The sequence below is a fragment of the Podarcis gaigeae genome (genome assembly GCF_964106915.1).
Source record: "Podarcis gaigeae genome assembly, chromosome: 5".
NCBI classification, from domain to species: Eukaryota; Metazoa; Chordata; class Lepidosauria; order Squamata; family Lacertidae; genus Podarcis; species Podarcis gaigeae.
In genome coordinates, this window is record NC_139681.1 from 28,119,142 (window position 1) to 28,143,335 (window position 24,194).

At 39.8% G+C, this 24,194-nt stretch overlaps 1 protein-coding gene across 4 annotated transcripts in view; it reads left to right on the plus strand.

Moving 5' to 3' along the window:
- CABCOCO1 (ciliary associated calcium binding coiled-coil 1) overlaps positions 1-24,194 on the plus strand; it is a 54,911-nt gene that overhangs the window by 19,742 nt on the left and 10,975 nt on the right. For all 4 annotated transcript variants that reach the window (XM_083740504.1, XM_083740505.1, XM_083740507.1 and 1 more), the window contains exon 5: positions 371-443. In XM_083740504.1, coding sequence (XP_083596630.1) covers positions 371-443 — 73 coding nt within the window. The remainder of the gene's footprint in view (positions 1-370; positions 444-24,194) is intronic.

Genomic DNA, 24,194 nt, shown 5'->3' on the forward strand with positions numbered 1-24,194 from the left:
ATTGTTGTCGTTGTTTTAGTTGTTTTACTTACAGAAGTAACCCAGAGCAACGTACAACACAGCATATACACTAAAGCCAATTACAAAAACCATAAGAAATCTATTTTTTAAAAAACCCACACACATCTATACAAATCAAAGACAGAACCTGCCCCACAAAATTTTTGTAAATCAGGAATATGGTGCAATGGAAAAGTAAAAAAAAAAAACCCCAGATATACTTCCCAAAAATCTAGGTAGAAGAGTACAGTCTTGTTATGGCAATGTTTTCCTTGTGAATCAAAATGGCCCTAGTTTCCTCCCAAAATATTTTTTCTAAATGGATTCCCTACCCCTTGCATAATGAAGTGTCAATGTTCTTGTCTTCCAGCATATTCCAGCATTATACACTATATGAATTTCTTTTCTACACTCCCAGGGAAGAAATTGTGTTGGGAGATGAGGTAAGTAATTTGTATGACTGGAACTGATTAAGTGGAATGTTTTAATGCATGTTCGCTGGCATCTGTTTTCTATAGCTCAAAGCAACTTTGTGTCACAATAGCTCAAGTGTTAACAGCATAGAATTGCAGATGAAAGAATAAAAGAGAAATGCAGTAATGCCTGTCTCCTCAGAAATTTGAAATTTAGAAGACTAAATACGCCATTGTTGGCTAGACTTCTTGCTGTCTTGTCAATAATATCTTCTTTGACATCATTTATAAGGGAGATGTATGGAATTTTAGGTACAGCTTTATGGCTGAGGGCTGGTCTGTAGAGGTTTAAAGTTAATGTATATGTGACTCTTTTCATTGATAAATCAGCATGTGGAAGAGGTTCAATAATAAAAGTGGTTAATTTCTAATTTCTCACTATTCCTGATGTGCCACTCTTCCACTCTTGTCTGTCCATATCCCTTTCAGTTACCCACATCTTTTGTCTGTTCACTTCAGCAGTTTGATCACTGCCTTAGTGTGGTTAGTCACGAGACTGACCACAATCCAAATAGGAGAGTAGAACTTGCACAGCTTGCCTTTTCTGCCACAGGTGCTCCCACTGCTGAGGAGGCAATCCATTTCTTTTTTTAAAAAAATAAAAATACATTTTTATTCAAGTTATATAAAGACAAGTAAAAATAAACAAATACAACAACAAAAAATACAACAGTGTTCTCTTCCCTAAATTATACAACGTAAAAAACCAGAGGAGGCAATCTATTTCTTAAGAGCAGCTAATATATTTGGCAGTGGGAACTGATATGGCAGAAATTGCAAAGAGATCCAACTGCAGACATGGATCTGTCCTGTTCACATACCACACCTTTGGTCCACACTTCTATTTTTAAATGATAAAGCTGCATATACTTTAAATATGTGAAACACATGATTCCCCCTCCCCCACAGAGACTTTTAAAATGATCTCTTCCTAAAAAATATGGCTCGAACTATTTTTTAGCCAATGAGAAGGCAGCTTTAAAGGGAGCGAGCAAATAATAAATGTCAGTACTGCCCTGCTGAGTGCTAACCATCATAATTCAGTTTGTCTAACAAGAAAAAAAAGCCATTGCAAAAGAAAACTGTCAGACTATGAATGTCAAACTCTTGCGAGAAAGTATAACTTGGCATTTAGCTAGCAACAGGTAGCATTTGTCCAGTAACAGTCAAGTTTCTTTAATGGTTTAGCAGGGAATGCTTTATAGAAATAATTTGCCATTGAAATAAATCCAGTGGGGTTTTTTTTGCAGGCAGGGACCTGAAATCCAATCTGGACGGTGTCTCTTATTTGGCTAATTTTACTAAAGAGCAGCTAGGGCTTTGAGGGGAACACCTGCCATATCAGGCAGAATATCCTCCAGAATCCTCAGGAATCCATCAGATTCCATTAACCTCTATGGCAAACCATTTCAGTAGCTTCAACACCTATGGATAAAGTCACTAAAATACTGATCCTCAGCTAGAAATTATCTGAGCTGTACAAGGGAATATAGCCCCCACTTCAAATTGTCAACATCCTGTACAGTTGAGAAAAGCACATTCAAGAATGTGGTCTGGTACATGTACTCAGCTTATGGCATGTTATGGTAGTAGTGAAGTCATGAGCTCTCACTCCACCCCATAAACAAGGTGGCCTAAGCATGAATTTTGTAGTCCCCAGAACCAGCATTCTGGGAGTCTACAGCATCAAATCCAAGGTGACCTTCATTAGATCAGTCAGGACAGTGGGGTGGCAGAATTCCCAGTTTCTGTCCCAAGTGCTCAACACAAGGCACAAACACTCTGGATTAGCACAGTTGTACCTCGGAAGTCGAACGTTACATAACTTAAGTAAAGTGGTACCTCGGGTTAAGTACTTAATTTGTTCTGGAGGTCTGTTCTTAACCTGAAACTGTTCTTAACCTGAAGCACCACTTTAGCCTATGGGGCCTCCCGCTGCTGCCGGGCCACCAGAGCATGATTTCTGTTCTCATTCTGAAGGAAAGTTCTTAACCCGAGGTACTATTACTGGGTTAGTGGAGTCTGTAACCTGAAGCGTATGTAACCTGAAGCGTATGTAAACCCGAGGTACCACTGTAATTATGTGACACATGTAACTGACATTCATTTCCATTCAAATGAAACTTCTAAACAATGTCAAGAAAGTCATTAATGACATTTAATTTACGGACTTAAAACAACAACAGCAATGTGAATGAACACCAGTCATAGTGATTTGACTGATTTCCATTCTGGACCACAGACAAACCCGCCAACTGCAGCAGTTTCCACTTCCTTTTCCATTTTCACTGGAATTCTCTGACAGCCCTGTCTCCCAGTGCCTTACAATCTTTTAAGCAGGTGTAATTTAACATCCCTACAGATATTTTTTGTCTTTGAGCCAAATTCTAGTTCTTGGAGGGGGGGACTGACATTTGACAATCTCATAAAAATTGTTGGGGCAGGTTGACTGCAGGAACAAAATGGTTCATCTTCATATTTTCTGGGACATTTTAAGCATGTAAATACAGAAGACCTCTGGGGATCCAAAGAGCCCATGGATTGTAAATGTAGGCCGTAGTCCTAATCACACAGTGGGACTTACTTCTGAGTAAACATGCATAGGAGTGCGCTGCACACTGAGAATAACTGTTCCGCCTCTAGCCCAGGAAATGGTTGCTTCGAGCCTTGGCATTCATTTCTGTCTCAGGTACAGAATTTGCTTATTTAATATAACATTGGCTTAGCCTACTTATTCACAGAGCACAAATGGAGGAATGCTGAATGCAGAAATTCAGCAAAGCAATTTCCATTAACATATGTCAGATCTCATAACAAATGTTTACATTGCTAAGACATTAATTGCATAGAAGCTTTTATTATTTTCTGTTGGGGGGGGCTCAGCTAATTTATTTTACTTAGGGTGATGTATTACTGCGTGCCTGGGGCGGGGGGAGTTTTGGGAACATTTACAAATGCAGCCTTGATGGTTACATGTTCATGCTGTTCTTGAATGGAACAAGCCTTAAAAAAATTGGAATGGTGTTTCCTTTGAAACATTTCCTAATAAAAAATAATGTGGTTGGTAAATGTAGTTTTATCCCTTCTTGCTTCAATCAGTGTGATGGAATAATCAACCTTTTACGGCCCAGCTGACTGGATTTCTGAAGGAATTTCATACCTTGGACACAGTCCACAGAAACCTCTGTGCACAAGTTCCAATGATATGAGTTTATTTTCAAACTCTCAAGAGCAGAAAAAGTTTCCAGAGCATTCTGCCCAGGGCTTAGAGATGTCATAGAGTCAGATTGCAAGGGGTGTGTGTAATTTTTTATATATAATATTACATGTGCTCTGTCATTAAATTTATAGTCACCCGATATCATACGCTGGAGTTACCTTCGCAAAATAGTAACTATTTACATTAACTTATTTCTGTCTTGAGTATAACCATACTTGGACTCTCTCCAACCGTGATTTTATTTCATTTGGAATATATCACTTGTTCATGTGAATTTGTTACAGGAAAAGTTGTTCCCCCCGTCCCCCAAATTGGCTGATTAGAAAGCCTTACTTAAAAGGAGGTAGTTTGAAAAATTAGAAGCTGAAGCTGGGTTGTTGTGGGTATTATCAGTGTGTTTCTTTCAACAAGTCTTCATCTGGTACTTTTTTCTTGTGCAAGAACTCTTCATTAATTTTTTTTAATCCCAATGTATGAACTGAGATCTTCTGAACTGGGTTGTTGACTGATGTGCCTAGCATGCAGCTGGAAATATGCATACTTAACATTGTTCGGACGAGCAGAAACAATATGGCTAGGTTGTGTTTAGTTGGGAAGTAAATGAAAGTTGGAGTGTGATGATAAACACCTCCCAGGGAACACCCACGTAATAAGCTATCTCTCCCCAAAATATTCTAACTGGTTTCCACACCATCATAGACTATGGAAATATAATGGTTCGTTTTTAAATGATTATATGTGATTTAATGTAAAAACAAATACATTTTGATGATAAGATTATCTGCAGGGTACAAAAAAAGCTTGTGTACATGAGCTATGCTAATTCTACAATAAAGTGACATCTTGGGATCGCCCTAATTTCACCCTCCTCCCAAAAAAACTTCTGATATACACACATTGTTCTGTATTAATATTCCCAACATTTATGAAATATTCACTTCAGCATATACATTATCTTTGCAAACTAGAAAATACATTTTTTAACTTTATATATTAGAAATCTCTGCATTGTTCTCATAACAAAGTCTCACTTCTAAGCTATATTTACCTACAGCTATGGGTGATTCCAGAGTAAGCTAGCTGGTATTGTGCTATCCAATTACATGCAAGTCAATGGGCATTTTCCCATATTAGCTGAAAATTATTGTACCAGCAATGAGTTATATTTAATGTGAAAATAGAGGTCATACCCACTGAATAACTACAGCTGGGAAATGAGTGTGTGTTACTATTTAAATTGCTACCATATGGCTAGCCCTGTAATATACATCTGTATATTTATGAAACTCTACCTAAGGAATTATTTATATTTCAATAAAAAAGATAAGATATATACAATGAGAACACAGACTATTAATATGAGCTCGCTCTTTGAAACGAAAGAAATATTCAGAGTTAAATATTTGTGGTTTGTTAATCCGGGTACATTTGGCATAGGGTTTGGACTGACTGCATAATCAAAACATAAGACAATGGAAACATTTAGCAATGCTAAGAGAAGGAGTGGCATGTAGAAACCTATGATTTTCAAACCCGCTTTGAGCATGTTCTTAAATCTCAGAGCAGAAACTCTCCTCCGTGTTTGTCTTCCTTCTAATTAAAGAAATGAATTTTATAGAAAGGTCAGTGAGTTCAGAATTTGAGCTGACTTCTCCTGTGTTTGTAGTTGACACAGTCTGGGAGAGAAACAAGAGACCATGATATTGCCAGTGTCCTAGTTTTGAACTGCCCGTCCTGAAGAGGAAAGTATGCTAATAACACTGTGCTATTTTGTCTCCACCTCTGCTCACCAAGGGCAAGATGGTTTGAGCATATAATGCCAATCCTAGCCCGACTGCACTGGCGGTTTCTGGGCCCAGTTCAGAGTGCTGGCTTTGACCTATTAAGCCTTAAATGGCTCAGGTCTGTAACACCTCAAGGACTGCGTCTTCCCATATGAACTGACTCAGACCCTGTGATAGACATCTGAGGCCCTTCTTCATGTACTTCCTCCATGAGAGGTCTGGCTGGAAGCTGGCAATGTGAGAACGGTCCTTTTCTGTGGTGGCTCCCCATTTGTGGAATGCTCTCCCCAGGGAGGCTCACCTGGTTCCTTTGTTGCATATCTTTAGGTGCCAGGCAAAAACATTCCTCTTCTCCCAGGACTTCAGCTAATTAAACAATCTATGATCTTTTAAATTGAGAGGTATTGTTTTTGTTTGTTGAAGGGTTGTGTAGAAATTGAATAAATAATAATAATAAGTTGTTATTGAGAGATGTGTCTGTCAAGGAGAATGGAGCGTGTTGTAGTTAATTCAAATAGTTTTGGGGCACTAGATGTATGGCAGTGGGGAGACATGCAATCAAATGGGTTGGGAAGACCACCTAGAGCTCTCCTTGCTCCCGATTTCTTTCCCGACTTGAATGATGTGGCGTCCACATCTGTCAGCTCCTCTGTCTTGGCCTTGCTGCTGGTGAACAAGAGGTTGACCAAAAAAGAAAGACTGCTTTCTTCCATGACTTGATTCTGATGAAGCACACAGACTTGGCCTGCACTACCAAAATTTGGCCAATACGCAGGCCCGTATTGATCAGCTGGGTTTGTCAACCGAAAGCCATCTTGCATAAGTAATTGGGCAGTTGACAGGTGAAATTCTTCTGTATTGAGTCCCTTGGCTTTCTTAGCACATTTGGTACAGTGGACCATGTTCGAGGAAAGCTGAGCTACGGAACTCCTTACAATATGGAGAACTCTGTAGCAAACAATTTAGCAATTTTGAAAGGTGGATAAATTGGTAGAAAGGTGATATATGTAATTGCCAGCTGATTATGCCTCCATCTGCTGCCATTTTGTGACAGGCACCACCATTTTGTGACTGGTGGGCTTCTGTAATTGACAGCTCTCAGGTGAACTCTGAGTAGAAAGGAAACCTAAGGTAGGTAGAATGCTGCTGCTGTGCATTTTTAATTTAAAATAATGAATTCGATGGTGCAAGTATTGCTTTTGCACTTGTACATATTCTTCAGGTCTCCTTCTTTATACAAACGGGGGAAATGCAGGTGAAGAGGTCACTTGTCCAAAGTTCTTCAAATTCCTGTTTAACATTTTCACACAGTTTTCCTCACTGCATTATTCATGGTGTCCATTTATCATTGTAATTCTTCAATGTTATTCATGCAGTTCCCTTAATGGTCCTTCATTTGTTCTAATAGAAACCACTTGTTAGCTTTTGAATCTCTACAGGATTTTGGATTCCTATTTCAAGCGTTTACATAGAGGAAAGACTAAATTAACCCATAATGATTGTTCTTCAAAGAGAATATTTAATGGAATTATTCTTTCACCTGCCTCTGTTATTGGAGATCTGTAGGTGTGTGTACGTGCTCATTTAAATTTTGAGTACAGTCGAAATTGGTTTAAACAGTGATATTGCATAAAGATTAAGTTGCTCTTCAGAAATTTCTTACCAGAGGGCACTAGAGTGCCCTCATGTGGGAGTTTCAGAAACATCTTTCCCATTGCTCTCTCTGGAAATGCTTTTCCGTCAAAATGCCTGTCAGATACGTGCCTTGAGGATATTGTATTTGTTTAGAAATTTACTCTTTGGAAAAAGACAAAGTGTTCATTCCAGAGCAATGGGTCAGGAATCTTACTTTGCTTATAATTCTGTTTCTTAAAACTCTTCTATCTGGGTATTATAATTCCTTCTGAATCAGAAAATCATCCTCCTTTCAGAGATGCTCAGGATGAATTAATTGCACAGGGGAAACAATCAAAGGCATGCTTCAGTCTTATATCTGCTTTTCCTAGCTACTATTTAATACAACTCATGGCACTAAAGTGGCAAAAAGGACAGGTTAAATTTGACTTGGCATTCCAAACGAAGAATTTCTGTTGTTTGGGAATAATCCTCAGTGGGACAGGTAACTAATAAAGGGAGTAAAGATTGCATGAATAAAAATAATTTTTCAATAATAAAATGGGCTTGGGATTGTTTTGATTTCATTTATTAGACTTGCAAATCACTTTAATATAGTCTCAAAGACATTTACAGCCTATATATGTATACTATGATAAAAACATATTATACAGTGTATAGTATCTGTACAGTAACTGTTTTAAAACACACACTAAAACCCAGATTGAGGAACTGTAGCAACAATGTAAATAAACCCGCCCCAGAAGGATACCACAATCAACAGTATCAAAAACCAGAATGTTGTCAATTAATACAAACAGGGACACATGTTATCCCTGACGCAGGTTATCTCACTACCAAAGCTGGGCATAAAGTCCTGTTGCTATGAATCTAGAAATACTGAAATGTTGATGTTTTAGAGGTGGTTGAAAATGGGTTAATGCTGTGGTCGTAGAGATTGTGAGGGAAAAGCCAACTAAAGTTGCTTGTGACACTGAAAAGAATAGGATTCCAGTTAGTTATGGTCCACAAGCTTCACTGACTAATAATAATAAGCCATTGGTAAATTTTATTAATTTCAGCTTCAGGCAGTTTATATTAAGCAAACTTATAAGCACTAAGGGAATAATCATGTTTGACAAATGCAACTTGAATGCATTTTTTTTTTTTGAATATTTTAAATCTGAAGTGCAGTACAATGGAAAATAGTATCATTGCCTGGAGTGATTTATGTTGCCGTGTCTCTCTCCCCCGCCCCCCCCCCCTCGGCCCAACTTGCAGGATACAAAGCAAAATACAATGAAGGCAATAAATGTCAAGGGCATTCAATAGAATCGTAGAGTTAGAAGGGACCCTCAGGGTCATCTGGTCCAACAACCTGCAATGCAGGCATTTGAAACTGGACAGTCTGGACAGTCGGAGTGGGCTGTGCTTGGGAGAGGACTGAAGTGGATCAGGCTTCATTCCAGTCCGTCCCTGGCCTATAAAAGGCTGGCTGCGCCAAACCTCTGGACCACACTTGGCCAAAGAACAACCTGCCCTTTTTTATGCTGTGGTTTTTGTATACTAACCATCCTTCCTAGTGCATTGTGTTTCTTGGCCTTGCTGTAGCTTAACAATGGTTCCCGTTTTCTGAGCTCTGTCCCAGCTTCTGCTAACCTAGCAGTTTGAAAGCATACGAGTGCAAGTAGATAAATAGGTGCCGGGAGAGATTTCTGCCTGAAACCCTGGATAGTTTTCCAGTCAGTGTTGGCAATACTGAGCTAGATGGGCCAATGTGTCTGACTTGGTATATACCAGTTTTGCGGGAAAGTAAATGGCATTTCCATGCGCTCTGGCTTCCATCAAGGTGTTCCGTTGCGCCAGAAGCGGCATAGTCATGCTGGCCACATGACCCGGAAAGCTGTCTGTGGACAAACACCGGCTCCCTCGGCCTGAAAAGCGAGATGAGTGCTGCAACCCCATAGTCGCCTTTGACTGAACTTAACTGTCCAGGGGTCCTTTACCTCTTACCTTTCTTTACCCCAGATGCAATGTTACCTTTTTTCATTGGGTTGTATGTCAGTACGCCAAGAGGCATGATTCATGGAGAATGCAAATTCCGTCTAGAAAATCTGCTCCTTTGCAAAAGCTGGATAAAAGGGAGGAAGTAATCGGTGATTAAATTTGAGAAGAGAGTAGAATGTTTCAGTCTTAAGCATTTACATTGTTTCACAGGGTAGAGTCCCTCACGAGGTCAAGAACAGAAGATGGAGCTGAATTGTTTTGGTTGCTAGCTTCTGTCTGATAAAGACAAGAGTGATGCCTTGAAAAACATTTCTAAAGGCGAAATGTAGGGATAAAAGTTATTTAGTAGCCTGTTAATGCCTGCTCTGCATATCGGCTCCTTTTCACAGAAAAGAGGATGGGGCATCAGCAATTTCAGTTGTTCAAGTTTAACAAGAAGTTTAATCTCTCGCAAAAAAAAACAACGCTTTGTTAGGCTATATTCATTTGCTACATTTTGGATTCAGTATGAAAATTCCGTTCAGAGGGTATGCTTTTATGTTTTCCCTGTGAATATTCATGAAGCGTACGTGTGAGTATTTCGGATTCTTCAATAAAGGGATTTCATTTAGAGGAAAGGGCTTCTGATCTTTAGAAACAAAATTAACTTGATAAGATGTAATATTGGGATGGCAGGTGGGTTTCTCCGTTAACAGTACAATTATACATGTCTGAAATAAGACTCTTCGAGTTCAACAGGACTTACTCCCAGGTCAGTGGGTATAGGATTGCAGCCAGTATTGTCACTGACTTGCAACTATTTCCAAAAATGACTGATTCAACAAAACGAGTGGTAGAATTATGTTGCTTTGGGGAATTATGTTGTTTGGGGAATTGGTACACGGGCACAGGATTTGGGGTCATCCATAAAATTATATTATGCATTGATTGATTGATTGATTGATTGATTATTTCCCCCTTGCTTAATATACTAAAAATATCTCTAAGCAGTGTACTGAAGCAACAATAGACAACTTACAGTATTACAAAAATGCGCAGTTACATATAAAAACGTTGCATCAATACAAAGTTACTAATATATATAAATCAATATCAATCCATTTGCCTTCTGACACACCCTCCCTCTTGTCCTCTGGGTCCAAACTCTCAGCTCACCCACAAAAGTCTCGCAACGAGAAGAGTTCCTGGAAACAGCGGACATCACTCTATCTCTCAATCTAGATTTGTTTTTTATGCGTAGGCCCAAGGTGGAAGGTACTTCCTCATACTTCCCACAGCTATGTCCCATTCAGCTGCAGTCTCCGCTCTCGTTTCCAGGTATAGCAGGTTTGTTGAGTTTCCCATGGGCTCCACAGGATGGGGAAAGGGCCATTGCTCCACCTAAAACTAAGCATAAGATGACAAGGGGTTGGAGGTGCTGTTTAAAAGAGCTTCAGTGTGTGATAACGTTTTATGGATGATCTCATTTCACTGTTAGGACCTCGTTTTGAATTTCTCCTATTTCGGTTGATTTCAAGGGGGTGGGGGTGGCAGACAGAAGACAGCTTGCTAGCTATGCTAAATGACTACAGATGCCAAGCAGGGTCATTTTGGGAACAGTTTTACTCCCATAAGCACTAATCTGTGAGCTGTCTGCAAAAATAGGAAACAATAGAATTGGTGAGTTTTAAATAACTTCCTGGTAAGGGATCTGTCCTGGAAATTTTCGTTTTGAGTGTTTCCAAAGCCCCTTTTACAGTTTGGATGTCTTGTACAGGGGAAGATGTGGAAAAGAAGCTAAAAAAGGTTAAGTTCACGCTGGGCGGATTCCAACATTGCCAGTTTTTTCTCCCCCACTCCGCTGCTCTGTTTTGCTCAGCATCCGTCCTGAAGAATTGTTCTGGGGAACATGGAAATTTGCTCACTATTTTGTGACATTTTTGTTTGTCCTACTAACGGTGTTATCCTACAGTCGCTTTTGGATTTTTCCAAAGAGGAACCTAGGTAGCTGCATTATGGAGCTAGACCATTGGTCCATCTAACTCAATATTATCTGCACTGACTTGTAGCTGCTTCCCCACAGTTTCAGTTAGGGGACATTCCCAGCCTACCTACCTGGACCTGTGGGCAACTGAACCTTCTGTATGCAGAGCAGATGTTCCCCCACTTTCCAACAGTCCAAATGGATCAAAGCAGTTTCCCGTGTCTCATAATTTTTGCTAAGGAACCGCATTGTGTGAGACTCAGTATCCCTCACACACACACACACACACAGTGTAGCTATAGTGGTATACAGTGGTACCTCAGGTTACATACACTTCAGGTTACAGACTCCGCTAACCCAGAAATACCAGAAATGCTTCAGGTTAAGAACTTTGCTTCAGGATGAGAACAGAAATCGTGCTCCGGCGGTGTGGCAGCAGCAGGAGGCCCCATTAGCTAAAGTGGTGCTTCAGGTTAAGAACAGTTTCAGGTTAAGTACGGACCTCCGGAACGAATTAAGTACTTAACCCGAGGTACCACTGTATCTGTAAAGGGGCAAGTCTCAGTCTGTACTGCAGTCCTTGGTGAGCAAAATAGAGACAAGAAACAGTAGTTGTGCTTATTACTGTAACTACAGTTAACTTTTTCACAAAGTTCCAGTTTATTTTCACTTTGGTTTTAAGACTGTATGAAGGATGTGTGCTTGATCCTGTAGTTTTTACAGTTCAAAAAGTAACATGAGCCTCAATAATATGGGCCCAGTTTTGTGTAACTTCCTTCAAGTTGAGGTCAGGCAGGCCCCCTCCCTGTAGAATGTCTGGCACTTACTGAAGACTTGTTTTTATTCCAGTAGGCAATTTTTAATTGATTTCTGATTTTGAGTTTTAACTCGTTTTAGCCTTATTGTTTTGGGTCTTCTGTACACCACTTCGAGATGACTGTGGTATACAAACTCATGAAATAAAATTATTAACCGTGGAATGAAAACTAGCAACCATATGGCACAATAGTTCTCTCCGCTTTGGTACGATATATTTCAAATAAGTTGGCAGTAAAACTTTAGGTTGTAAGGAAAGGGAACATTTCGAAATATTATATACAATACTTTGCCAATACTTCTTTGCTTCTGGGCACATCCACCAACAGTGAATGAAGTTTGCCTTCCACATTCCCCAATTCCATCCTCTTATCATCAATCAAATCTTAATCGCATCCATGATTTTGCAGAATTCTCACAATGATACAGAACAAACTGCATAATTGTTCAGATTTGCCCAGATACAATTCCAAACTTCTTGTGGCAGCTTTCCCCTCTACCCCCAACATTTCTTCCCATTCACAAACATCTTCAGCTTGTCTATTTTGCCTCTTATCACATAGCATTTGATAGATCTTAAGATGGCATAGTTCTTGGTTTTCTCCTATGTTTGTTTAAGTAGCAAAAAGAGAGTAAAACTATTCTTCATACAGCAAGGTTTGCTTTCCATCACTAGCACCCTTTCGTGGAAGCGGGATAAGATGATGTAGCTAGCACTGAAACACTATGAACAAAGGCAAAATCACAGCAAGTCTCTTTGGAGCATTCTGCACTCTTACTTCTTCTAAGTTATTTCAACATCACTTATCCTTATTTAGAGAGAATTAAAATTAGCCCAGAGCTACACTTATCCATTATTACTTCTTCCACAAAAAAGGATTCATAATTTATAATAAATTAGCACAATTGCTGTTGGTACACATCAACTCTTATTTTTTCCCTGTTCTCACAGCTGAGCATCTCACTGGGCTGTCACATTTTCCATAAAAGCAGCCTTTATGCAGTAGATCTGCTTCTGATTAAATCTGACATTTTGTTGGTGCACTAGTTGAGGTCATACTGCATGTATAACAATTGCAATTACACCAGAGTCCCTTTAGCTGAACTTCTTACAAAGTAGTAAATGTCTTGTTCCAAGTACAACAAAGAATTGGATATGGAAACCCACTCTCATACTAAAAAAAAATCAGTTACAGTGATTCATTTTTTTTGTAGTAAATCAAAATAAATGTCTTATTTAAAAGATATCGGATTGGTGGGGCTTACTGCATGCGTGAATCATAGAGTTCTCATAGACATTCATAAGAAAACATTCATTATGTTCAATTTTTTCAGCAGCCACAACATTTCTTTTAAATGATATGTCTACAATTTACTTTGAAGATGGACAGGGAAAACTTCAATTAAAAGCTTAACACAGATTGCAGAGATAACTTGCAACATGGTCTAGATCAGGGTTTCCCAGACTTGGGTCTCCAACTGGTTTTGGACTACAATTCCCTTCATGCTGACCACTGGTCCTGCAAGCTAGGAAGAATGGGAGTTATAGTCCGAAAACAGCTGGAGACCTAAGTTTGGGAAACCCTGGTCTAGATTCTTCTTCAGACATTGTATCTGGGTCATTCCAGCCAAATCACCTAATTTTAATACTCGACTGTGCTCTCACGTCTCAGATTTTGTTCAGAATTTTTGTGTTTGTACATACCTGCGAGATAACATCAAATTAATTTTTTAAGTTTTTTGGGGTCCAAAATTGGGCTCAGGAGAATTTTTTTTTAAATTCCAAATTTTGTGCGATTTAGGCTAATGCAATTTCTGCATCAGTTTAGAAAAAAACCTACTTTTCCACATATTTTTCAACCAATTGGGCTTATTTGGGTCTCAAAATAAAGCTAGTTTTGGTCTCTTTCAAAATAAGGTATAAAAATGGCATATAGTGTCACAGAAAAGGGTCGCCGACCATTCAAAGTGAATTTTAGTCATTTTCTACCTTGGTAGGTTCGATAAGCCATAGCGCGCAAACCCCAGCTAACACATGTATCATACTTTTTTTTGTAGAATGGGCTAACCATGAACTGGTTGTGTTTTAAAAATAAGGGGTGTTTTTGGTGGTTATAAAATATTTTAAAATTAAGTTTTATTAATTATTTAATAAAAATAAAATACGTCTTGCAACCTTTGTCCATTTTCTTGTGTAAAACACTTCTCCTAGACAGCTGTGTAGAGGAAAGGGGTGCTAAAGTTCAGTTCATGCATCTTCCTGGTCCTTCACTGACATATTTTTGGCTAGCTAAGAATGACTACTGCTGAGTGCCCTGTGAAAATATAATCAGAGATGTTCCAGTTCCTTCATCATCAACTGTAAGCAAATTATGCTTCAAGATGTGTTGAAGTGTCAACACTGGAGCCAGGAACACCCAACCCAGGATTAAAGCAGTGGAGATAGAGACCCCAACCCAACAGAAACTCCTCATGCCTGATGATTAAAAGGCACATTTACTGAGAGACCCGTCCTACTTTATCAGCTGAAGTGAAGTAACTCCATTCCTGTGGGCTGTCAGTCCATAGCTGTTATGGAGGAAACACTCTTGGGTGATGAGCTCATCAGTATCTGACTTCTGGGACTCAGCACCTAGGGCCTTGTGGGTCAGATTTGAGCTCTGAGGCATGTATGCTGTTCCCTGACTACTCCAAACATCAAGATTCCTAGGCAGGCCCATTCTTACTCGCAAGAATACCTACATCCAAGTTTGCACACAACCTTCTTGAAAGTAGAGTAGGAGGTCTATAAGGAAAACTTATTGTGACGAGAAGAAAATAAGGACAATCTAGCATGTCACTCTTATAGTTGCTCGGGTTATTTGGTCCTCTATTTGATACGTCTGAGTGAAACCTGACAGGGCCTTGGTGGAAGGAAAAAGCGTTACACTTTTTTCATGAAATTTAAGGTTAAAATGCCTGTGTTTCAACTCAGGGAACATTCCCAGTGACCATAGGGATGCACCCTGGTCTCCAATAACTTGGGGACAAAGTGTTCCCCATTCACGGTTTGCTGTGCATTGTGTTCTAATGTGCTGAAATTGAAATAAATGCAAGCTTATGAAATCTGGTTAATACCCTTTATATTGAAGACTTGGCTCACACTTGCTTAAAGCCATCCTTTTAAAGTCCGTGTCATACGTAAAGTTGTTGTTTTCCTAGAACACATATTTCAGTCAAGATGCTTGAGTTATTCCCCAATAGATATTCCCCAATTATTAGTATTTTAAAATTCCACTCAGCTTTTCTCCTAAATGCGATTGATCACTAGATGGAGACAAAACAATTTACCTTTACACATTAGAAGATTTACAGATGGTAATCAAATCCACCAGCTGCTGCCCACTTTTTTTCTGGGCAGTTTGCCAGCTTTACTGGCAGCATGTTGACTTGGAAGCTGATAGTGTGACTCAGTTTGATTGAGATCTTATGTGATGATTTTTATTATAAATTTTGGTTGTAATGTTACTGGGTTGGGTGGGTGTTTTTTTGGTTTTTAAAAAATCATAAAGTAGATCCATTATACGTATAATGATCAAAGGGGGCTGCTGCTTTCCTGTAGGAAATGTCTAATTTTAAGATACCAGATTATACATGGAATGTCATCAGCAATTGTTGGAGTCTGCTCTGACCTGTCCTGTTCTTATCAAGCTGCAATATTGAGGAAAAAATCAGCGGGAGAAGAAGGGTTGGGAGAGTCAATGGAAAAAGATTCTTAAAATCAGCAGCTCTGAGTAAATTAGAATATTGGTGGCTGAGTGGCTGTTCATTTTAAACATACATGCATTCAAGTGATGTGATGTTCCAGGAGTTAAGGGATAGGATAAGGCGTTACTTTGGTGTCTATAACTCATTTCCATGAGGAAAGAACTCATTTATCATCTTTAAATACAAAGCAGAGCAGGGGTTCCACTGGACATGATCTCAGGTATAGGGAGCTCTGCATCCGGTTTCGTTTACAAGATACCATACTTTTCCGTCTATAAGACGCCCCCATGTATAAGATGCCCCCCTATTTTGGGGGGCTCAAATTTAAGAAAATGAGCAATTGGGGGTGGAATGCCAAACCAAATACCACTCACCCAACTGGCAAACGCTAACAATCGCAAGCAATGCAAGCCAAATTGCCGAAGCAGCAGCCAATCCAAAGCAGCCCCTGATGCATCCTCTAATAACCCACCCATTTGACAAAGCAGCCCTTGCAGCAGACACCATTCACCCACCCAGTTGCTAGATCCTGCTTGTGGATGCAACCAATCACTCATGCCCACACTGCACTATCCAGGTATAAAATGACCCCCGTTTTTTACTTTATTTTGGAGTAAAAAACCCTTGTCTAATACACGGAAAAGTACGGTAATTTATTGGCAGAGTATACCTATAGGTGTAAATAACACAGAAGATAATATTTGCACAATCAGATGGGCAAGGTTTTTTTCTTTAAAGAAAGCTTTCTGTCAGTTGAAGCATTTTTGTTGCTCATTTAGTTCTGTATGAACCATGTATAAGAGTGGGACCCATAAATTTTGCTCCTGTTAGGGAGACACAGAGCGAAGCTCCCGTTTTATTGTTTGTATGGTGATGATGTGGCATGTATTGGGGTTGCATCCAATAAATCAGGCCAATGTAAAGTGGAAATTGCATAGCAGAGCACTTGCCAAGCTGGTGTTTTTGCATGTTCTCCTGCTCGGTTCTTGTACCTTCTTTGCTGTTCCTTCCTTGCTGGCTCTTTCTTCCATATTCAGTGTTGCCCCTGCTTACAGGTTCACAATTGCTGATTGATGGTTGGGCAGTTCCAGATGTCCTTGGAGAGCGATGCTTGCCCAGATCCATTTCAGTGCAATTTCAGATCTGTGTTTGACACCCAAACCACTTTAATTTCTTTTGCCTGTCTCATAATTTTTAAATGCACAATCCCTTAGATACAAGTCCCATTGAAATGTTGGGTTATTTCAGTGTAAAAATGATTAGGGTCAGACCCTGTGCTAACTACTTCTTCATCTCACCATGTCTCTTTATCTTCACACTTGTGGCCTTGATGGGTTGGCATACCTGAGCAGTCTAGCTGTAGCTGTAACTAGCCTCATGCAACTTCCTGTTGTTTCACCAAGAGAACACAGTAACTATTTTTGTTGGGCTAGCACACAGCACTCTGTTCATGTAGTCCTCAATAGTAGGACTGGTTTCCTGAATTACATATTTTTTTGAAGGACAAGTGAGACCTGCAACAAAATGTTAAATGTGTGGAACATCCCTGTTTAGGACTCTAACCAACCAGCCATTCCCTTTTCCTTGGATATCCCATTCCCATCCCATTCACCTGCTTTTCTGTCTCCCTGCCCTCCTGGTCAGATTTGGCTACTGAGCATGCTTAGTCCTCACTGGATTATGTTTGAAGCTTTTTCTTCCTTAGGATTTCCCCCCAGAGCTGTCTTTTTTTCTGGTCTTTCTGAAAAACGTAGGGTGCTGTCAAGCCTCCCTCTTCAGCCTGGATTGTACCATTTTGGCTACATAAGAATCAGCAAGCACTAGAAGAATAACCTCTTTCATTCAGACATCCATATGAATGTAAAATCTCTTTTAAAAAATTAAAATCACAACTCCTGCCTTAATGTCATCCATGGTGTTGGTCAACATAAATCTTAAATCCTTATCCTATTTGCTATGGAGGTGAAACTTGAAACATTGAGACTCATAACAGGCCTGCAGAGATTAGTCCGAATTATGTGGAACATTTGGCTCCAAACAGAATGTCAAACACAAAAATCTTTCAGCTGATGTTCCCTCCAGAAGAATGGAAAAAGAGTCACAAAGCAGAGAAGGTTGAACACAAGCATCCAAACGCTCTGTTTCCTCGCCCATTCCCAATTGCATCTGAAGCTTCATACTGTTTTTCTGCAGCACAGAACCTTTTCTCATGAATCTCAGCTTGAGGTTAAACCCTTCATGATTATGGGGATCTTGTTTAAACAAATGTCATCTCTCACGCTTTTAAGAAATGGAAATTAAATTACAGATGGCGAGGGATAAGGAGTAAAATGGCTGTGTTATGTAACAATTCACTTCAGGGGGAAACTATTTGGTTGAAGATGGTTATTGTTTCTTCCCACTCTTAGTTAAACACATTTTAAACACCCTGATTTAATAACATGATTTGCTGGCAGTTTTCAGAGCAAGTCACAGTAGAAACTATTTCAAGCCCAACAACGCTTGGAAATAACACTTTCCGATGCTGTCTAAGGCCTAATAAAAACAACACTTCTGGCTTCTGAATATATCACAGTTCCCATTTTCCCAGTTTTGCAGCTTCTATGGCTTGCCTGGTCTGGGGAGTTAGTTTGATACGTTTTCTGTTGTCCTGCCTTGTTTAGCACCCATTTAACTGAATTTCATCCAACTCACATGTTGGTCTTGTTTGATCTAAAATTGTTTATAATAGAACACACAGCTGGTTTGATTCATGTGTTACACTGGAGGCCACTAGTTCCTTGAGAAAAGTGATTCATTTTAGATCTTCAACTGTGATACGGCACTAAGGCTTTCAAACATTTTGTTAGCGAGCTGGCTGGTTTTTAGAAAGAACCCCCACCCGGCCCCAGATGAGCTTATATTTCCCTTACTGTGTTTTTACAAACACAAGTAACGCATAATTGGTATAACAATGCAATGTGAATTTATGCCGTATTGCAGTAATTTTACCCTGGAGTTTATGGTTGCCAGATTCCCCCAGTGCTTTCACATTCATTGATGAATCGGGGTTGAGGCCATTGTGGTTTCTCCTGCCTGCCTTTCCCTTACCTGCTGTAATGAACAGGATTGCACATAACTTCTGACCAAGAATCTTGGGAACTGTAGTTTTCCCTACAGTTCCCAACACCCTTAACAGATTACAGTTCGCAGGATTATTTAGTGGAAGTAATGTGCTTTAAATGGACGGTGTGTATGTAGCTTCTATCTTCCAATGTTGTGTCCCTTGGCTATTCCTGCTCTTGGTTTGAGGCACATTAAAATCTTCTAAAATATGGGTGAATAAATGGAGAATCCTGCCTGAATGCACAGCTTAAGAGTATATTTAATTTACCTTTACTGTATTGATTTTTATTCTTTGGTAGTGGGGGTTCCCTTGACCTTTAAACCACACCACAGAAAATGTACAGTTTTTCAGCCTAGGCCTAGCCATGTTTATTCAGAAGTAAGTCCCATTTATTTCATTATCTTAATTCATTGGACCACAGAGATGTTCAGAGCCCTGTCAGCCTTATGATCCTATGATTATGTTTTTTGAAAAACTAGAGCAAGCGTCGTATCAGTCAACAGCTTGTCCTCTGTATTTTCCTTCAAGTGACTAATGAGCAAAATCCCATGTTATATATAAAGGGGATAAGAGACACAGCCGGAATAAACATATCAATCATGGGCAGCTTGTTCAGTCCTAAAAGCTACAGTGAGAAATCAGTCGAAAGAGAGGAGGACCTTGGTTAACTTTCATATTTTCTTTTCTTTTTTTCCTTGCATGGGCTACATCATCAAAGTAGATTCTAAGCTGCTGTTAAAAGGCATGTAACAATTACAGGTGTCCCAGAGAGGAATTGCCTGTTTGTAAGAAACATGAAAAACTTGCTACCTATGTCCAAGTATCATTATACATTGCAGGAGGGGAGAATTGAACCTGGCACAGGGCTGTATAGTTTTGCTATACAATGGTACCTCAGGTTAAGTACTTAATACGTTCCGGAGGTCCGTACTTAACCTGAAACTGTTCTTAACCTGAAGCACCACTTTAGCTAATGGGGCCTCCTGTTGCTGCCGCGCCACTGGAACACGATTTCTGTTCTCATCCTGAAGCAAAGTTCTTAACCTGAAGCACTATTTCTGCGTTAGCGGAGTCTGTAACCTGAAGCGTATGTAACCCGAGGTACCACTGTAGTTTGAATTGTTAACCACCAATTTGGGCAAGGAAGGAGCAACCCAGTGCCTCAACAGTCCTGAAATGAATACAGTGATACCTCTGGTTATGTACTTAATTCGTTCCGGAGGTCCGTTCTTAACCTGAAACTGTTCTTAACCTGAAGCACCACTTTAGCTAATGGGGCCTCCTGCTGCTACCGTGCCACCGGAGCACTATTTCTGTTCTCATCCTGAAGCAAAGTTCTTAACCTGAGGTAATATTTCTGGGTTAGCAGAGTCTGTAACCTGAAGCGTATGTAACCCGAGGTACCACTGTATAGATATTCTAAACCTCCATCACACATTGTTGATGTACTTTAGTTGTGCAACCCTGGGGACCAAAAATAAGTATAAATTTGGAACATGGCTTTTTAAAAAAGACCCACCTAGCTCACAACAATGTTGTTGAAGAGGAAAGAAAGAGCAACTACATACAACTTATGTTCTCCTAAGTTTGGAATAACGTTCTTCAACCTTGGCTCCCCAGATGTTGTTGGACTCCTGGCAACATTCCCAGGCAGATTTGTTTAGCCATTGATCAGGGATTCCAGCAGACACTTGGGGCCCAGAGTTGAAGAACACTGATTCATGTGATAAGAAGCTTCCTTAAAGCTTTCCCCCTCACCTAATCACTGTAGATGCCACTGTAGAACCTGGGACCTGCAGAGAGCATGTCGTACCTCTGAGCTATGGCCATATCCCAGATAGAACCATGAGTGTGCGGGCTGCAGTGGATGCTGTGTGGATACTTCTGGAGCACCTCTACCTGAGTGTTCGTTTAAATGAGGAGAAGGCGTTGGAATGCAGTGGCAGGAAGGAGGTCACATGGGATGGGGGATATTAGGGCAAATAATCCCTGTCCTGCTCAAGCCATTGACTTGGCTTCTCCACAGCTTGAGGCACAAGGTGTGGGGATTTAGACCATTTAGAAGGGTGCTGTTTCACTTTCAACATTCCAGAGCAGGGAAAGTGCATGCTAATAACCTAATTCTAATGATGCAGGCATGAAAACTAACAGTCGCTCAAACAATCTCTAGTCAATTTTCTGATAAAGTGAATTTAGTGTTTCCTCCATTTTATGATTAAAGTGAGCTATGGTACGAGTTTATTTTTAAGTAGGTGTTAATTAAAAATATGGAAATAGGTTGGAACACATTGCTTTTCACAGGCAAGGAATAATCACAACCAATTTGTTCACACAATCGTGCCTGTTTGGGAATGTTTTTAAAAACGGCTTGAGTTTCCGCTTGCTTCTCTGTGTGCTTGTTTCCGCAGCGGAATATGATTCCAATAAAATCAGTAATTGAATTTGCAGTCCAAAGAATAAATGGTTATTTTAACAGAAAGTTCCATGCTTTGTGGAAAAGACTTAAGCTCTTTGTATATTGTATCTAATGGCAGAGGACACAACATTACTGCCTTTACGTCTCCTTACAACCCACACATTTAACTAAATGCATAGTATTTATAAAAGAAACTAGTACGGTTTTTGTATCTTTGAACAACTTTGTGTCCTGCTGTTTCTGGATTAAGACGAGTTTATTTTTAAATGCCAGTTACTTTGAACTAAAAAAAAAAAGTGGTACATACATAAGCTGGAAATGAGTTGGGTTTTGGCAGCCTTAGTATATGCCTGCAAGGACTCAAAAGAACTTTGATACACATTCTTCAATGGCCTCCACACTGTTAGCTGTTGTGCAGTATTTTGTCTCTGATGCATTCACTCTGTGACAGCTCTTCCACAAAGAGAGATGAGGTAACTGGAAATGACTTTTGAAACACGGGGTGATGGAGAAAGATGGGTTTTATAGAGTATTGTAGGGCAACACTAAATATTTTTTCACACTGTTAGTCATTTAGGCTACCTTGGCGCTGTACATTTAAAGCAGTATGATACCAATTAAACAGCCATAGCTCCCTGCCCACCCCCTTGCAAAATATCCTTGGTTATAGGTGCCAAGAGTTTTTAGGAGATCCTTATTCTCATCACAGAGCTACAATTCCCAGAGTTCCCTGGGAAGGGGCAGGTGGCCCTATTTTCAGAAAGTTGGTTTGCCGTTCTGTTCTCCCTCAACAAAAATCTACAACTTGTCAGTCTGTCCCCTTCCTACCAACATCCCATCTAGTATTGTGGAGGGGGCTGGTTTATCTGGATAGGGGTCCAGTCTGTTTTCTGCTCCTTGGGGAGTGCTTTGTTATACTTGACAGCCAGTCATTGGGCACTCTAATGAAGTACTCGCTTCTCTGTGTTTACTTACCACGCTTAGTCATGCTGGCCACATGACCCGAAAGCTGTACGCCGGCTCCCTCAGCCAGTAAAGCGAGATGAGCGCCACAACCCCAGAGTCGGCCACTGGACCTAATGGTCAGGGGTCCCTTTACCTTTTTTATTGTGTTTTTAAAAAAGGAAAAAATACTTGTGGCCTCCATCTTTTTATGGCTACATGTGCCTGGTCAGAGATTTTGCTTTATTCCACATCAGCTGCCAGTGCTGAGATTAGCACGTATGCCTCTTGCAGAGATCCCTGCATGCTCACCTGTAGAGCATATGGCTGATGCTGGATTGGGAGGCCCTAGAAGGTAGAATATTCTTCAGGGAAAAGTGAGATGAAAAACACTAGCATAAGGCAGCCATGGTGTTGATCTACATGGGATAGGGGTTGTGAAATTTGATAAGTCAGGAGAGAACTGGTAACTGACGCATCTCAGTTATCTGGACCTTATTTTATGTTGCGACATGCATTTTTTAAAAACTGAGGTGTCAATATGTAGATGGGAATTGGTTGTTTTCTGCCAATAGTACTCTGACTGGTTGACTAAGTAGACAAATCAGCAGCATTCATTGGTGTAACAAGAAAATTATCTATGTTGACCTGCGGGAGAGTGTTTCAAAACTGTTTAATAGCTTGAATCTAAGGGGAAATATGTATTTTCTGTCAGCAATTTGTGGATTAAATGTAGAGGAGCTGAAACCATAAAGCATTGTGCTGCTGCTAAACATCACTTTAAAATTCCATGTTGATATTCATTAGTATAGATTACTGCGTTTCAGATGAATCTCATGTCCTTGAGGCCAAGTTGCTACTAAAGCAATGCACAGCTTCCTAGATTGTCAGTATAATTCTGCCATTAAAATGTTTTGCTGTCCAATATATGCTTCATACTTGTAGAGTAGTTTTATGCAGATATTTTCATATTTATTAGAAGGCCAGGGAAAGCCAGGGTACACTGTATATAAAACACCATCCCAGGAGGAATAACAGATGTCCCATAGGCCCCACAGCTGGATGAAGGGGATGGTGTCTTCCAGATGTGTCCATCAGGTTCCCAAGCAACCCCACCACATGTGAAGCAGTGTCCCTTCTGCCTGTTTAGACCTTGTGTGTTAGATCTCATTTTATACATTTTGGATAGTTTGGTCCCGACCTTTTCACAGGAGAAATGCCTCATTCTCTGTTTTTAAATGGACCCTAAAGACCTGGATACTTTATTCTATTTTAATTGAATAATGCTGCCGATCTACATTTTATTAACTGTAGTTTTAACTTTGGCTGATATTTTTTTAATATTGAAATAAGAAGATTTTGTCCTGTTCTTTTAATTAAGTGTTTGATGTTTTTATTGTTTTGTGGCTTTTACTTGCAAACTGCCTTATTAAAAGTATTTTTGTACTGCTTTTGCTTTGAAAGGCCCTATAAAAATGTTTTTTTAATCAATACAAAACATGGCTCAGTCATATTTTTTTGTGGCCTCACAAGCTATCACCTAAGTCCTGGAGATCTCATTTTCCCTTTTAACAAGTTTCCAGCTTTCACTGTTTTGAAAGCAGCTTCAAAACATGATGGCGATGTGTTTGGAAGGCTCAAGTTATGCAATTATTTGGATCTCAGCCAAGGAGTACCATCTGGAGTCAATCGATAGGAGGCAAAATTTGGACATGAATCTAAGATACAGTTCAATTCAGGGAATAACATGCTTTCTGTCTACAGAACAAGAGCAGATTTTAATATTACACAAACAACTCCTTTGTAACCTATTAGTCATAGCACTTTACTCTTCAGTTAAACAAGCACAGGCACATCTAATGTGTGCTCTTTTTATTCCCCAAACCTGAAATGCACAGCTAAAGATGAGAGTATTGAGTGAGCTTTAGGCTTCCTTAACTTAGCTAAGTGATTCAGTTTACAAGCTTGCCTGTGTCTGTGTTCTGAGAAATGAGACATGTTTGGATATGCCTATGGTATGTTTGTGTCCCATACGTGGTAGAGAATTTTGCGGACATGGCAAGCAAAAAAAGAGAGGAGGAATAGAAATTCAGTGTGATTCCGGTT